The sequence below is a fragment of the Lepisosteus platostomus genome, chromosome 9 (genome assembly GCF_059453375.1).
Source record: "Lepisosteus platostomus isolate fLepPlt1 chromosome 9, fLepPlt1.hap1, whole genome shotgun sequence".
NCBI classification, from domain to species: Eukaryota; Metazoa; Chordata; class Actinopteri; order Semionotiformes; family Lepisosteidae; genus Lepisosteus; species Lepisosteus platostomus.
Window position 1 is genome coordinate 28106116 of NC_142619.1, and position 17190 is coordinate 28123305.

At 39.2% G+C, this 17190-nt stretch overlaps 1 protein-coding gene across 1 annotated transcript in view; it reads right to left on the reverse strand.

Annotated features, from left to right (window-relative positions):
* Positions 1–6666: 6666 nt before the first annotated feature.
* cnot2 (CCR4-NOT transcription complex, subunit 2) overlaps positions 6667–17190 on the reverse strand; it is an 82719-nt gene continuing 72195 nt past the window's right edge. The window contains exons 13-15 of the mRNA XM_088644562.1: positions 16132–16232; positions 11827–11971; positions 6667–7905 (exon numbers count right to left, since the gene is read on the reverse strand). Of these exons, the coding sequence (XP_088500688.1) occupies positions 7819–7905; positions 11827–11971; positions 16132–16232 (333 nt within the window). The 3' untranslated portion in view covers positions 6667–7818. The remainder of the gene's footprint in view (positions 7906–11826; positions 11972–16131; positions 16233–17190) is intronic.

Below are 17190 nucleotides of genomic sequence, written 5' to 3' on the forward strand. Positions count from 1 at the left end.
AGAGATGGCATTTTCTCCCTAACATAGTGGTATCTGGAAATCTAATATTTTAAAAGGACACCTACTGTACATTAATCAAGTACAGAAAACAGCCTACTCCCAGCTGGTCTCTTTTTTCCACTTTCCACCTCCTTTACCTTCGCCCTGCTAGAGCAGGAGCTTCCAGGTGTTACTTATCCTGACTCTATGACGTCAAGCAATGGTTTCCTGTGCACTTGACCCAAGAGCAAATATGCATAGATGGAATTTCAGAATTTGTGTAGTACAGCACATGGTTTTGTCATGTACCATTTCAAAATACATTTTCTCTCAAACAAAAGTGGTCTTGATTTAATTTCCATTTAAGGCTAGAACTTATGGATTTACAGTATACTCGATACAATTTAAATCACTTTAAGGAAGAAATCATGTTTCAAGATCATTTGACAATTATTATTATTCCATTAATGAATGCTCGCAGGTGGTGCAGTGGTTACCATTGCTGCCTTTAAAAAATAGAAAGCAAAGATTTAAACCTTAAACAATGTTATGTTCATAATTAATACCATAAGTGCCCTTTGACATTAGTTCTGCTACACAAAGCAATTTGTCTGCTAGCACTTGTGAATCCAAACACCTTTGGTCAAGAGAAGATTTGACCAAATCTGGCTTCCGTCAACTTCACAGCACAGAAACCGCCCTAGTCAAAGTCACCAACGATCTCCTAATAGCTTCTGATTCTGGTTCTCTTTCCATACTCATCCTTCTTGATCTCAGTGCTGCCTTTGACACTGTTGACCATAACATCTTGCTTTCTCGTCTCGAGACTGTGTTTGGAGTCTCTGACACTGCCCTCAAATGGTTTAAGTCTTACCTCACTGATCGCTGTCACTTTGTCTCTCTCAATGGATACAGGTCTGAAATTGGTCTTGTCAAGTCTGGTGTCCCTCAGGGCTCAATACTGGGCCCCTTGCTCTTCAGCATTTACATGTTCCCACTTGGTCAGCTTTTAAGATCACATGGCCTCAGCTTTCATTTTTACGCTGACGATACTCAAATATACATCCATACCAAACCCGACACTGATGTGGCTGTCTCTATTCTATCTAATTGCATCTCTGACATAAAAATTTGGATGACTCAAAACTTCCTTCATCTTAACTGTGACAAGACTGAAGTCATGCTTATTGGTACCCCCCATCAACTTCGCAAAGCCAGTCCTGTAACCCTGTCTGTAGATGGCTCTGTACTTGAGCTCCAATCAAAATTGAAAAACCTTGGGGTTATATTCGATTCTGGCTTAACATTCGACCCACATGTACAGCATACTGTCAAAACATCTTTTTTTCACCTTAGAAATATCGCAAGACTACGCCCTATGCTATCATTAACTGTGGCTGAAAAGCTGATCAACATATTTGTATTCTCTCGAATTGACTACTGCAATGCTCTGCTCCCTGGGGTATCTAAATCTACTCTGAACAAGCTGCAGTATGTCCAAAATTCAGCAGCCAGAATCCTGACCAGATCTAGTGCAAGTGTTCACATTACTCCTATCCTGGAGTCCTTGCACTGGCTTCCGGTCAAATTCCGCGTAGACTTTAAAATCCTCATGCTCACCTACAAGGCTTTACATGGCTTGGCACCTCAATACCTGTCTGAACTTTTATCGCCCTACTCCCCACCTCGCAACCTCCGCTCTTCAAATTCTGCCCTCCTGACTGTCCCCCAAGCCCGTCTACATTGTATGGGCGACAGGGCCTTCTCCTGCTATGCCCCCAAGCTCTGGAACTCCTTGCCCAAGGATATTAGAGAGTCACCTTCTCTAAACTCCTTCAAATCCAGACTCAAAACCCTCCTTTTCAGAAAAGCCTTTACTTAACTGGTTCCATTCTTCACCCCTCTGCTCTTCTTAATACCATCTTCCACGGTCTCCTCTATTGTTATTGTTGTATTGCTGTAATTATAATTGTGTCCTGTCTTGTGAAATTTTTCTTATTTATTGTTGTAGTCTTCTTATTTATTGTTATTGTCATCCTGTAAAGCGCTTTGAGAAGCCACCTTTAAAGGCGCTATATAAAATAAAGTTTATTATTATTATTATTATAAGATTTATGCCTGTAAGCCAATCAAAGTACATTTAAGGCTGTTACATTTAAGTACTGTAAGCAGTTAACTCTCCTTCTGAGACAAAGAAATCAGCAGCCTGCAGTCTAATTTTATTTTCTCTCAATAAATATTCCTTATTTTTGCTTTAGTGAGCTGGTGCAGTCTAAACAATCTCTGGCCCAATGTTGGTAAAACCAAAAAAGGTAATCTATGATTTTAGCCGTGACAGGAATGAAGTACAACTTCTTGTGTTAGACAGTCATATGGTGGAGAAGATAGATATCTTTATGCTTCTTGGCACAACAACCTCCCCCACCTTGAAATGGGAGGCTAGTGCACACCACTTAGTGAAGAAAGCCCATAAGAGACTATTTTGTCAGGCAGCTCAGAAAGTTGGTTGTGTCTCAGGAAGCCATGGTCTATTTTCACAGGACAACTGACAGTCTGGTAAGGGGAACGTAGTCACTTAGGAAGGAAAACAGCTGGATAGAATGGAGCACAGTGCTTCGTGAATGAGCAGTGATGGCTGTCACTTATCATCGGCTACTTCCATATATGCAACACGTTTAAATCTAAGACCTCTGAAAATGACAGTATGAGCGACCACTCCCACCCACCCTTTACCCTCTTTCAGCTCCTTCCCCCTGGAAGAAGGCTAAGATCAAATCAGATCAGAGAACAGAGCGGTTCTGGAAGAGTCGACACAATTATAAAAGTATTTAATATTGTATTTATTGGTAAATGTATGTATTCTGTCTTCACTGTAATGTAGCACTAGGTAGTATGCTGGATAAGTTAACGATTTTTCATTCTTTTCTTGTATCTTTGCTCTGGTCAAGCACACCACAAAAAATTCCTAACATCTCAAAGGGTTGGTTTGGCAATAAAGTTGACTTTGATTTGGATATAAACTGACAGCGATGCCGTGTGAAAAGCAGCACAGCTCATTCACTTTCTACGGGAATCAGAAATGCATGAATATGAAGAATTCTGTGGTTGATTAAATTACACAATGGAATAACCAGCACTGTATTTTAGGTTGAATCTGGATACAAACTTGGTGGTAGACAGTTTATTAAATACAATTGAATGACACCAGCATTTTTTTAGCTGCTTTACAACCTCTTCAACCAGATGACTGGTGCTTTTAAGGCCTAAAAGTTCAAACAATTTACACCTTAGGAAACATTATGCCCCAAATTGTTGCTACAATACTTTCTTTAGCACTCATTTGTTTCTAATTAATGGAAGCGGTTCTTCTTTTCAACCGTTTACACCACTGTTTATAAAAAAATCACTATAGTAATTGAAACCAAACCAGATCTTTCACAATTTACTATTTAAATAACTTGGTGAAGTCTAGGGCAGTATTTTAACCCTTTATGGTATCGGTAAGTGTTTAAGACACTTCAGTTGTCATAATATTCCAAATTCCCTCCATAAAATGGTATTGGAAACTTGGATTCACATTAACTAATCAAATGCGTTTTCCCAGCAAGATATCTTCCTAGCCTGTTTGGAGAGATCAATAAAACTGAATTATTTTTTCAATTACAGAACAATGAAAACGTAGTATTTTAATTGTTTCACGAGACCTGAAAGTAATGCCTTAGAAGAGTGACAGCCAGTGGGGGTTTCATAACGGGGATGAGAAGTAACTAGAACATCGGCAGGGACTGCGTTAGAATGGGCTTTTAAGAAATGAAGATTGGCTCCGTACACTTTTAAAACAAAAAATAAATAAATTGAAAGCTGAGAAAGGACTTAGAACCATTCCTTCCGCCAGGGTCACAGTGCTTTGAGGCAACATCTACTTTGTTAGATTGTGCGCTCAGTGAGAGCAAAGTGAAGCAAGACAGGAGGTGAATCTCACCTTCGAAAGAGTCCAGCAGACAGTGGAGCACAGGCTTGACACTACTTTATCAGCATATCCCCATGTTGCTGGAGCTCAAGTAGCCATCTGCCCATCGACTCAGGTCTGTCTTCCTTGCTTCTCCACCAGATGAGGGTGTCCTGCTCAGGCAGTTTGTTGCTGTCAAGCAGCCACATTTGGAGAAGCCGGAAAGGAATTTCCAGCGACACTGGAATCTGAGGACAGCAAAGATGTTAAGACCGAAAAGCTCTTTGGACTGCGCTTCTCCATGAACCTGTAGAGAAGATAAACTGATTTTACCTAGTCTTAGACTTCAGAGGTTGTAGATACTTTACTTCACAACTTAAGTAGATGTCAAGCTCCAATTGGATTTTCCAGAGTAAACTCTCAAGCCTGCCGACTTCAAAACGACAACGAACTTGGTAAAAGGAGGTTTTGCTGAACCATCAGCGGAACACACTAGAATACTGGAACTGGGCTGGTACATCAATGTGGAAGTACAAAGGCCATAGAGCACAAATCACACCAGCTTACCAGTTAATAACTAAATGTCCAACATTGATGACTGAAGGAACTGAATCCTTTTAGTCTATAACAGAGAAGAGTACGAGGGGAACGGATACAGCCATCAAAACCCTGAAAGGCATTGCCAAAGTCAATCCTGGACTCCCAATTCCATTAACTACTACCAAATGGGCTAGATGGGTCGAATGGCCTCCTCTTATTTTTGTAAAGGAATTTGTAACTGTTCTTGTTAGAAACAGTAAGAGTGGAAGCAGAAATGGGGACTACTGAGAGGTTCTACTAAAAGCTTATTCAGAGCACAGGGTGAGACCTATACTAATAATATTATGTAAAAGCCAACTACAAGTCCATGACGGGGATTTCTTGTGGTGCTGCAAGACTCTCTAAAACACTTGGAGCAGGGAGAGAGCAAACTCTGGAAAAAAAGGGCTCACAGTCATAACCCAAGTGCTGTTTCAAGTGTGATTCAGAAATTCAGATTTAATACACAATGACTTCAACGGACTGGCTAAAAAGAAAATACGTCTGAAATATGTTTCCTAAGGTTAACTGCTTTTTTTCAATACAGGGTCGTGTAGCAGCCAGAGCCTATCCCAGCGTGCAACATGAGCAAGACAGGATATACCCTTGATGGAATGCCAGTCCACTGCAGGGCACTACGTGGAATCTTTATCTTCACATTTCTTGCACTCAGAAGGAAAGACAGGAGCCATCCATATAAACAATCCAACGCAAACAGAAATGCAATGAAAAGGTTCTGAACTCTGAAAACCTCTCAATATTTCAGTATTTTGTATTTCACTGTGCTTGCTAGAGGACATGAACAAGCCCCACCAGCAAAAATAACCGGAGAATCACATCAACATTCTCATATACCTTTAACTCGCAAATATAGCATTCTTACCGATCAACCATTGTTTCAAAAGCGGATCTTATTTTTCAAGTTTGTGCTCATGCATAAAACAGCGTTTTGTCCTAAACACTTAACAATAATCCTGTGCATTTCTATAGCGTTATTACATAAAGGAAAGGACCCACTTGACTGACAGCACCCACCTGGGTAACACACAGCAGCCACTCTGTGCCAGCAGTCCCACCACACAGCAGATCAGCTGAAGGAGTTCGACCAGTTGAATTAACTCAGTTAAAGTTAAAACAATTAAAACCCCAAAAATAAAACCATCTTTATTTAGGCCAGACTGTTTGCCTCCCAGTTAAAAAAAAACTATTTAATCTTCTCTGCAGAACTATTTAAAAAACGAAAGCCTAGACATGAGGGAAATGAAAAATCAAACGACTCTAAAAATGTCTTATAGAAAAATTCAGAGCACAACCACAAAATGAAAAAAGGCCAAACAAAAGCATTGACTCAAATCTGACCCCACAGCTCTAAGCCTCATAGAAGAGGTTCTGTATACAAGTCCCATTGTAGCAATCTGCTTTTTGCACAGCAGATATAGCACAAGCAGTCAATCCTCAGATCTGCCTCACTATTTAGAGAGCATACAGTTTCTGCAATCATCTCTGTTACCCCTTGGGCTGTAGAAATAGTGCTACAATGCCTCTGAGGGTACACAGAATGCACAATTCCTTTGGGTGCCAAAACCCTGTTAAGGGAACAAAAAAAAAGCTGTTGCATTGTGTTCAGAATGAAAAGCTGACCTTAACAGTCACCTTAAAAGCCTCTCAAATGTCCAAGCCCACCTAGAAAAGCTGTGGAAAGGAACAATGTAAATGATTTTACAGCTTTTCTTTGTCAGGTATCTAGTAGCTTAAACTTTGAGATATCTGCAAAGTTTACAAGTCATGCCTAAGAAGCCACTCGCTAGTCCACAAATATCTCCTGACTCAATTACAAGAATTTGCACCAAAAAAAAAGAAAAAGCCCACTTTGATGTGGCATCCACAAAACCAATTTGATACATCTGATACTGCTTTTCTGCAATTACACCACAACCAAAGAGCTGTCGAGTCAGGGGAGGGAGTTCAAATTACTACCTAGTTCTATAACATTTTCAGCAAGTGTCAAATTCATCAACCGTGTCCTAAAATCACTGGCTTCGTCTCTTCCCATCCTGCAATACTGTAAGCCCCGAACCTCCCTCCCCAAGTGCTCTATATCTGGATGCATAATAGTGTGACTTTTGGCAAGCATTCTTAAATCAAACTCAACACTGCAGTCAGGAGAGCTTTTCTACTTTATTACAAAGAGAAGAAGCTTTAACGTGGTCAGAAAATACAAGATTGATCTGTTTATTTTTTTATTTGTTTTTTTTTTCCTATGAAATGCTGCTGTGCAAACAGCCAGAGTGAAATGCCTCAGTTCTCTTCCTCGAATCCCGTTGTGTTCAGTTGGGTATGGATGTCCTTGGTTGCTGAAAATCTGGCCCGTTTTGTTTTAAGTGCACAGGGCGACACCATGGTCCCCAGACCAGCAGTTCCAGAATGTCCTGTTTCCATGTATTGCATCCATGCACACCTCCTAAAAATGAGGTACAGCAGGGCAAGTATTTTCCAAAATAGATGTCATATATATATAATATATACACATTCGTACATACATATCTTTATTCATGTGATGTCCAAAAATTAAAAAAATGTACACGTTTATTACAAAATCGTAACAAAGACTGGACAGTGTTTTGCTCATTCTGGAACGATGAAGCTCAGTAATGCACAACCCTGGAGAGCTGTCCAGACGTTGCAGCAATAACGTTCACTCAAACAGTCTCGTATTAAGCTAGGCAGAAATCGCCCTTCAAGAAAGGTGTGGGAACGGGTTGGGGCAGGGAGAGGGATTTGCAAAGGAGGGTAAGGGAAGAGGTGGAGGAAAAAAAAATAACGAAAAAAAAGTGTACAGGCTGCTTATCTTTCCAAACAAAATACGAGAAGTATCTTCACATAAAAAATGCACAAACAATTTTTGTGTTTTTTATTACCAATAGTGCTACAATGAACATTGCATTTTTTTTCTGGTCTTTGTTGTTATTTTGTTGGGTTTTTTTTAACACTTTGGAAAATTAAGCATAAACCTTTTTTTTATTTTGTCAGTGTTCCTGCCTTTGAACAAACGGGCATTTGAAAAGAGGCGTAAACAAAATTCAGACCCTGCTCAAACTAAAAAAAAAAACGGAATAAAAATAAAAGAAGAAGCTTAGGTGTTGGGCAGCACATAATCAATAAGGCAGGACCCTCGAAATGGTGAACCCTCTGCCTAAGTCAATTGCCAGATCCTCAAGGAATAAAAACCAGGATGCCTGAGCCACATCAGTTTCTGCAGTTTCAGTGAGTAATGTGCTGAGACAGCCATACCCCATGAACAGGGAAGTCTTTTAGAAGGCTTGCTGAGCTGGGTTATAGTTGAAAGTCGATGGCACATGAGGCCTTTCTTCTAGTTTGTCATATTCCAGGTGAAACTCCTGAAAGCAAACACACACAACACAAACTGTTTAGTCGTCTTTCCAGGTGACAAAGGTATCTGTAAAAAAAGAAGTGGAGTTTTATTTTACCACACATTTTGGGTATTAGAGAATGCTACACTTATCCTCTCGCCGCCGGCCCTCTCTAGGTGACGAGCCTGTTCCCCCAGTGAGCCTGCAATCTTACTGTCCTGCTTTGACTTCTCTTTTTGACTTGCTGATGTATTTTTAAGGGATAAAGTACAATAGCTACATTGGAAGAGTCTCCTAAGAGTTTTAAATCTAGAGGCAAAAGACCCTTGCTTTTCCTGAGACATGCGAAGAACCATGCAGCTGTTGTCCGAATGCTTATAAGGTACAGGCTGTGATAAGAAAAGCAAGAGAAATTGACACCTTGTTTACGTGACCAGAAGAGAATGAACTGGCTCAGTTAGGGGAAAGCAGGACTTGCATAACTAAGCCCAACATGCAGAAAAAGAAATACTCAGGGAATAAGGAAGGGGCTCAAATGCTCACTTTGACAACAACGAATGAAAACGAGCCATACGTTGTATTTAAAAACTAACATCTCATTACTCTTCATATCAGATTATAGGTTGTGTACGTACTATTGAATTCTGTAGCATCTGCCATTGTTAACTGTACCTTATCTGGCTATTAACACTGTAAAGAGAAGAATAAAAAGCTTCTAGTACAGAACTTTTGTAACAAAATTAAAAAATGCTCCATATATGAAGAATAATTAAGAAAAGATAAAGAGATTACTTGCTCACACTCCATCCAACAAAATGCATCACTTGATTCATTACAAGCCTTACTATTTTTGCTGCAGCTAGAAATTGTAGAAGAAGGAATTAAAAGGGCCTCACTCTGAAACATGGGAAGAAATCGATTGAGATTACATTGATGTCTGAAATGTGACACCAAAAATCATACAAGTGCCTGACAGCTCTATAGCAGAGCCTCAGACATATTCCAAACACTGTGAAACAAGGAGAAGACTTAAGTGCCTGGGCTTTCTGATGAAGCCGATTAGGAAAGTTGCTAATCTGCAACAAGCTGCTGTTTCACGTGCTTTCTTCCAAAGTGTTGAGATATTAATGGCATTTTCTTTTATCTTTTAACAGTTTGCTGCATTTTAACGACACTCTCCAGGTGAAAAGGCAGCTCAGTCTGTCAATGCTGAAAGCCTGCTCCATTTTTTTACCTCAATGTCCAAATAGTCACTTTAAGGATTAAAACAACTCCACTCGGGTCACACGCGAGATCTTAACGGACCAGAATAAGGTGCAGAAACAGTGAACGAGAAATGGATATGAAGCAAATGTTTCAGAACAGGGTGGCACAGTGGTGCAGTGATTACCACTGGTGCCACGTAGTGCTGGGACCATGGGTTCAATTTCAGACCTTGGGTGATATCTGTGCGGAGTTTGTATGTTCGCCTCATGTTCATGTGGGTTTCCTTCAGGTGCTCTGGTTTCCTCCCACAGTCCAAAGACACACTGGTAGGGTTAACTGGAGGAAACTCATCCCTGATGTGAGTGTGTCCGTGTTTGTATCTGTGTGTGCCCTACGATGGCCTGCCATTCTGTCCAGTGTCTAGCCTGTTTTGTGCCTATTGCTTGCTGGGACAGTCTACGGCTCCCACAGCCCTGTATCAGATGAAGCAGATACAAAATGGATGGATATTTCGGAACATGTTCCAGTACATTAAGAAAATCAAAACATACTGAGCTTTCTCCAACCAATGTGAAACCTGAAGCATCACCTGACCTACACAGGCCACAAAAGTTATTCAACAGATGTGTGAAACAGGAAAAGTGTCTTGAACTTGAAAATGTAAATTTACTTAAATATATAGAAATATAAAGGACATGAAGTAACTAATTAATTTCCCGGTTTTACAGCATAGTCTGCACCTTGGGTGAGAACTCAGGAAAGAAAAGCTTTACAAAATTCATTATAGTAACAAAACTCATGACTACAGTTTAAATATAAAGAATCCTTCCAAAACTGTACACAATTCTAATGTCAGCAAAATACTATGCTCCGTATAACTCCAAAACCTGTAGCAGGAATGTTAACTTCTTCCAGGATGTCCATGGATTTTACAACCTCAGCAGAGAGGTTCACAGCTCTGCAATAACCCATTTATTTTACCTTTTGATTAATAATTCCAGAGCATTAAAGGAACATATAGAAGGAGGCTCTGCAAACCTGACAGCATCATGCTGTTAGGTAAAATGGATGTACAGTAAAAACGAAATAATGAGTAAATGAGGGACACCATATATACTGAAAGCAAAGGCATCCACATAGGTGTTGCTCATGCGTTCATAAGAAAAATAACAGCCCAGCTTAGATGTCTATAATTCTGGCTACAACAAGAAAGCTCAGTGACTTTGAAGAGAGGCGATTGTTGGAGTGAGCTGGACAGAAGCTTCAGTGGCCAAGACTGCTCAACTTGCTGATGTTTCACGAGCAGCTATTTCTAAGGCCACGTCAGCATGGACCTCCCAGGCAAAGACATCACCAGCAAAGTGCAATAGTGTGTAGAAGCACATCCTCCAAGACTGTGATATTTATGCATTAATTCAAAGTGTAAGACAAAACAAACGAGCAACTGCAGAATAGCTGACTGCATATTTCAACCTGGGACACAAGCAGTCAGTTTCAACATAAACACCAAGACCTCCACAGAATGGGAGCTTACAGTTGAACAGCAGTGCATGAACAGCTCATCACACCTGGCAATGCACTACTACAGTGGAGAAGTGAGAGATGGTCAGATGAATCGTTCTTCACCATGTTTTTTGCTAAATGGATCAGTACAAGTGTGGCACCAACCTGAAGAACTGTGCTATCCAGTGCTTGGTTCTAAAAGCAAAGTGTTGCATTGGTTCTGCAATTCTGAAGAGCACATTGTCCCAGTACGGTTTATGTGCTCTCATACCTTCAAATGGCAAGATCAATGTTACTCACTGCTTAATGACATGGAGTGATCATCTCCACTCCATGTTACAGCTTTTCTTTCCTGCCTGGAGGGGTGTCTTCCAGGATGACAATGTGCAGGTGGTCACCCTGTGGTTTGATGGGCATGACACCGATTCTAGCTATACAGTACGTCATTCTCAGTCCGCACATCAAAACCCAATCAAGCACTGTTAGCGTTTTGGACCTCCATTAACCAGGCGTGAGTTTATCAACTTTCTCATAAAACAATGGTGCTGCATCTCTCCTGGAAGATTCCAGTAACTGGTAGACTCTCATAGTGGCACATAGAGGCAATTCTACCATACACGGTGAACCAAAGCCCTATTAAGTGACTTAAAAATGGTTTCTCTATTTTTTTATCTGCCCCCTGTAGGTTAGTCATGTATTCCTTGAAAAAGGCCTAAGAAAAATAAGCATTAGAAGGTCAAATATTGTATAAAGATATGAAACAATGTGATGATGGCATGGTAATGAGGGATCAGAAAAGACGTGAATGTAAACACACATTGGTTAACAAACTTCAAACACAGGTAGAGGAGTATGATAAATAAAGGCACGATCTGCACTAAAAAGTTGAAAAAAGTAAGAGTGGCGTTTTGGCTGGCAAGCCTTCTCTCGAATGCTGCAGATGTTTTTCTTTTTCTACGTTATCAGTGCAGAATGAACCTTTACTTGCTCCTTTGCAAGTAAATGTATTGATGTACCTCTCCAGGTATGTAATAAGACAAGCACAGCTAACGGTCACACTAAACAAACATGCTAGGTGGCACATCGGACACACACATAACACACCTCTACTACAGGCTGGTCCACAGCTAAAGACTTACAGGGTTAGTGCAGCGCACAATCAGAAAAAAAGATGACCTAGTGTCTTCCATTGAAATGTTAGTATATAAAGGTAGTGGATACTCAAACCAATACCTTTACCTTAGCTACCTTCCTCCAGTTAAGACAGTCAAAGAAGTAGTATGTCCCCCTCTCATAAGTGTTGGTCTTTATTGTTGGCTCCATTCCCGGCGCCCTTGTGATCCACACTCTCTCTTCTTTGTGGTACCTCCAGTCTCGGTTGAATCTTAAAAAAAGGCAACAAAACAAAAGCTACTAAATGAAAGGTAACCGAGGCAAAAGTTTTCAGTACGGCTGCTCTCTAATTTCATATTTCTTAAACATGGTGCGAAAACCCCTCCAAGACACCTGGGGACAAGAGAATGCTATAAAATAAGTTTGTGCTGCATAAAACTCTCAAATAAACGCTCCAAAAACCTGGGTGAGTATGACTAGCCAGGCTGCCACCTAATTTAAATCCTTTTTTGGTCTCTACACTTAAGTTTTAAACTTAAGTTTAAATCTTATACAAGTCATTTTTGCTTTTTTAAATAACAATCGATGGTTTTCCAAATCCAATGAAAGCAGTGATTTGGTTCAAGATAACATTTTTGCTATTGTACCTGGAATAAAATTCTAGATGTTAAAATTGATTTTTTGAGTTCAGGTGGTCCACTTCCAGGTTATTCATAGGTTGTCATCCACCACTTGGCAGAGCAACGGGAAGGTACAGGGAGCAATTAGAGATTGAGTTAGAATTTGATCTCAGTGTGAGTTATGAATCTGCATGCATATCTTCAAACTCCAGTCTGTCCTATCATGGCAATGCTTTAGTTAAAAATCAATGGCTTTATTCATCAGTCTGTAAATGGTACAAAAAGATAGCAACTACCTGAAATCATCAGTCTTTGATTCATAATAAAGAAAAGGTTTAAGAAACATTATAACCCCCTATATGAAGGGATTTCAATAAACGTCACAGAGTGCCTTGTAAAAGTACGCACACCTTTTCAGTTTTCACATTTTGTTGCTTTAAAGCTTGTAACGATGCTGCTTTGTTATATGCACAAACTATCCCACACATTCAAAAAATAAAAGCGAAAACAAATGATTAAATAGATAACTGGTTTATAAGAAAAATGGAAATGTCAAGATTGCAAAAATATTCAATCTCTTTGCTGTGAAAAACCCAAAGTGCACAAAATTACCTTAAAAACCATGAAAGAAGATAAGTGGCCTCCACGTGCAATAATATCATGTAACTAGCCATCTAAGTGGGGTAAAGAATTTCAAGAAGGGATTCAGCCAATAAGACTAAGGAGCTTTCAAAACAGTTATAGAGATAAATTGTAGAAAAGCACAGATCAGGAGAAAGGTATAAAAACGCTGCATATTCTTTTGAACACCGTGAAGAAACAGAATGCATCACACCACCAAGACACTGCCAAGATCTGGCTGTGACACCTGACTGGAAGGAGGAAGAGCTACTAAGTTCAAATGCAGAGAGAGAGAGAAAATGTCAATCAATCAGTCAACCCCAATCCCTGCTGTCAAGCATGGTGGGGGCAGCTTTATGTTCTAGACCTGCTTCCCATCAGCAGGAACTGGGAAGCTTGTCAAGACTGATGGGAACTTTGATGGAGCAAAGTACTGGCAGATTTCAGCAGGACAATGACCCAAAGCACAAGGCTAAAGCTACACTGGAAGGGCTTAGCAAGCACTCAGGAGAAAGTAAAAGTCTTAGGGCAGCCCAGTCAAAGTCCTGACTTGAATCCTATTGAGAACATTTAGAAAGGCTCCTCAATGCAACATGGGAGAGTTTAAGCAAATCTGACAAGAATGGGCACAAAATACACAAAGCCACTGTGCAGCCGGTAGAGACCAAAAAGACCTGTAGTTATAATTGGCGCCAAAGGTGCTTCCACCTTATATTCACCTGTGTTAATGTTTATGCAATCAATGCTTTTCTTTTTTTTGGTGGACATATTTACTGTCATTTTCTTCAGCTTAAACAGTCAGATTTTGAATGAAATATTGTTTAAAACACAAATGCAAAATTATTTTGTAATTTCTCAAAATGGGATACCACTAAAAAGGTCTGAACACTTTTGGGAGGCACAGTAAAAATGTGATGCTTATCCGAGCAGAATCAAGTTAATTCTTGATTTGAATCAACGTGTAATAATATTTGGAAGCTTGCACTTTGTAGAAATAATCTGCATTTCAAGACATAGGTCTAAATGAGAGAGGAGTACGAATAGTAAGTAAACAATTTAAGACAAACGCTTCAGAAAATGTATCAATAAATCACTGCTAAAGTGTTTTTATTTAAAAAATACTCTTATTAAGGTGTAAGTCTTACACTGTATTTATTTGATCATGCATAAGCCAACTCGTCCATGTCAGTGCATTGTTTCGAATAAGGGGAAAAAAGGTTAATAAAGGCTAAAAGCCAACACATTCTCCAAAGCACTGTAGATCCCCACAGTAACTGAAGGGGAAATCATTAAACCAACACGCACACATTAATACACAATGTGGTGCTTATATCATCAATAAAATATAACTGCATCAGCACCCAGCCTCACAATCCAAACAAAGGTCAAACAACACAAAGTTAGCATGTTCAGACTGGGAATTCTGAAACTTCAAAGGAGAATCAAAACCATGAACATTTCACATTTATGCAAGAAACAGTGTTCAGAATACTTCATGCTTAGAATATTTACATTATGCTTTCATTTTTTTAAAGTTAAAATAACCCTATCATCAAACTATGTAAACAACTTATCCATACTTATTCTCTTATTCTTTTGCCCTCTTTTTAACAGTACCCCCTGGATTAGTTTGTACCACCAATGAAAGAGGAAAATGTTTTTAGAAAAGCAAAAATTACGGATGTGATAAAATGTGGCCTGCTCATACTGCTATATTAATAGAACAGAACAAAGGTATATTTGTAATAAAGTCCAGAAAAAAAATCTTAATAATGGACACTAGACTGAAAAGTGGTAGATTCAACTTTTTGAGAATTCCTTTATAGCCATCTCCCAACATCAGGTTAATGAATATTGACCTGCAGTTTTCAAATAGCTCTCGCACTTTAACCATGGTGGTACATGGTATAACAAAGTTTTCTATGTCTTACCTCCTAATATAGCCCCAGGGACACAGAAAGCACTCGGAGGCTTCCAAAGATCAAAATGTTTCTGTTGGATTTTATTTAAAGGAATACTTAGTGATGTGAAAAAAGGTGACCCTTGTGTTTTCTGGAATTCAGTTATTTCTGATAACCAAGTTTCTCTGTGCAATGCTATTAGGTTAAAACATTTTTAGAATTGTTTTATACAAGGCACATCAGAAACTCATTGTTATATGATGTTACTGTTCCTATTCCACTGGAGTACGAATACATCTTTAGGGCACTCTATATAGTAAATTGAAATAAACCTTAACAGCTTTCAACAACTGTGTAATTACATACTACACTGTATTCAAGTAATTTCCTTTTCCCATTGTCAACATCTTAAAAGCCAACTGACTGCAGGTCTCCAGGTATCTGCAGGACACACAGGGCTTGTGCACTTGACTGGGTATCAGTAAAGTGCACAGCAATGAGCTTGAAAAGTTGCTGTATGAGGTGACCTTCCCAGCACAGCCTTACTTATTCAATGTGCCGAGACATTGGCGACTCAAGAGTGTGGTTTAGAAACGACACGGGACACGTGCGCCCTATTTTAAGTGCCACTCAACTCCAGGCACTACTGGGGCAAGCCAGCAATGATGCTTTTTTCCATTTATTTTTCTCGCAGCCCGAGCTGTCAAATAAAGCATTGGATCAAGGCATGATTTCATTACAAAAACTCAGAATGCAGGATTGCATACAAATCACACCCCCAAACTTCTCAGAGATGTGACATATCTCAGGCTTTTTCACCTGGTGTGTTTCTTAGATCTGTACCAAACTGAAATCTGCATTATAACATTTACAAACTCAATATACTTTTATTTTTTAAGACACACCTAGGTTGTTCATTATGTTTGAAAAGTGTTTTAAGCAATGTTTACTTGATTTGATTTAAAACACCACTACTCTGGAGGGTTAATGGTTTAATGGTTAAAGGTTCTACTGGGTGAACCGACTACCAGCAAGTCAGGTGTTTAACAGGACTGTATAGCTGAAGCTGAACAGCTCTTGGCACTGACCAGAAACTACAGGTGGAGTTGAGGCGAAATCATTTTATTGGAAATGGGATATCAGAGACCAGCAAAACCATCTTGCTGCCACAAACAGGAGCCACAGGAGATATTTTGAAACAGTTTACCCTCTTTAAGGGAAAGAAAGAGCACAAATCGGAGCACAACATTGTATGGAAAAACTGTCCGTAGATAAACTTTAATACATACAGCTCAACTGCTGCTAGAAGTTGTAAGAGGTCTCCTCCGTTCATGTAGTACAAGTAAAAAAGCAGGTCTTCTCCATACCGCGAAAGTTTTATTGCAGCCAGCTGTGCAGATGAGAGGCAACAAGAATGTTAAAACAGTGGTGCACTCATGTTAAAATGTTTACATTGCTTTTGATATGATCAAAACCCATCAATGCATTAATACCACAGAAAGACAAGTTTTAATTAGAAGTTTACAACAAGTTTTAAATGGCTGTGCTTGCAAGTAGGAAAAAAATATATCTTACTGACTTAAAACAGTACCTGTTGTGCATCCTTATGTTAAACACAACAGATAAAACATAAAAGGGATATACATTTTATACTAGTGAAAATATGTATTAAAAAAGACAAAGAATAATAAAACAGAAATAAAAAACACCACCTGTAGCATTAAATACTTATACTTTAAAGTGTTGGAAGCAGACTATCAACACCTTCTGATTGAAGGTAAGTGAAAAACTGATTCTAAAACACTGAGCCAGTAAGTTTTTCAAAAGATGCTTGTTGCACCACTAAGCTAAACCATTGTTCATGTGATGCATTTTTCCTTTTCTTCCAGTTTAGAATTACTTTCTGTGCAAAAATGTGGTTTTCTAATGTGCGATAAAAGAGGAGAGGTCAATAGAAAAACACAAGGAAGTAGAAACTGTAACAATACAGCCCAGGATGTTAGTATTCGCAACATTTAGAACTAAAATTGTGAATTTAATGCACAGTCCCAAAATTAATGCTTATGGTAGCATTTTGTGAGCATTGTAAATGTCCTGTTTTCGAAAGCCTCTTAATGAATAGGCTTTCTCATGTACAGTATCTTGTATGCTGTCTTGGCTGGACGTGCGCTTATACGCCACTTTTTAAGAAAAACCTGCCTCAAAAGTTCTGTCTCACTTCATTATTTCATATCACCAAAACCACAAAACCTTTACAGAAAACCTTTTATCAATCCAAAAGTGTTCAACTAGGGCTTCACAAAACCGTTTTTAGAAATTGTAGAAAAACTAGCTTATCTTCAGACCTG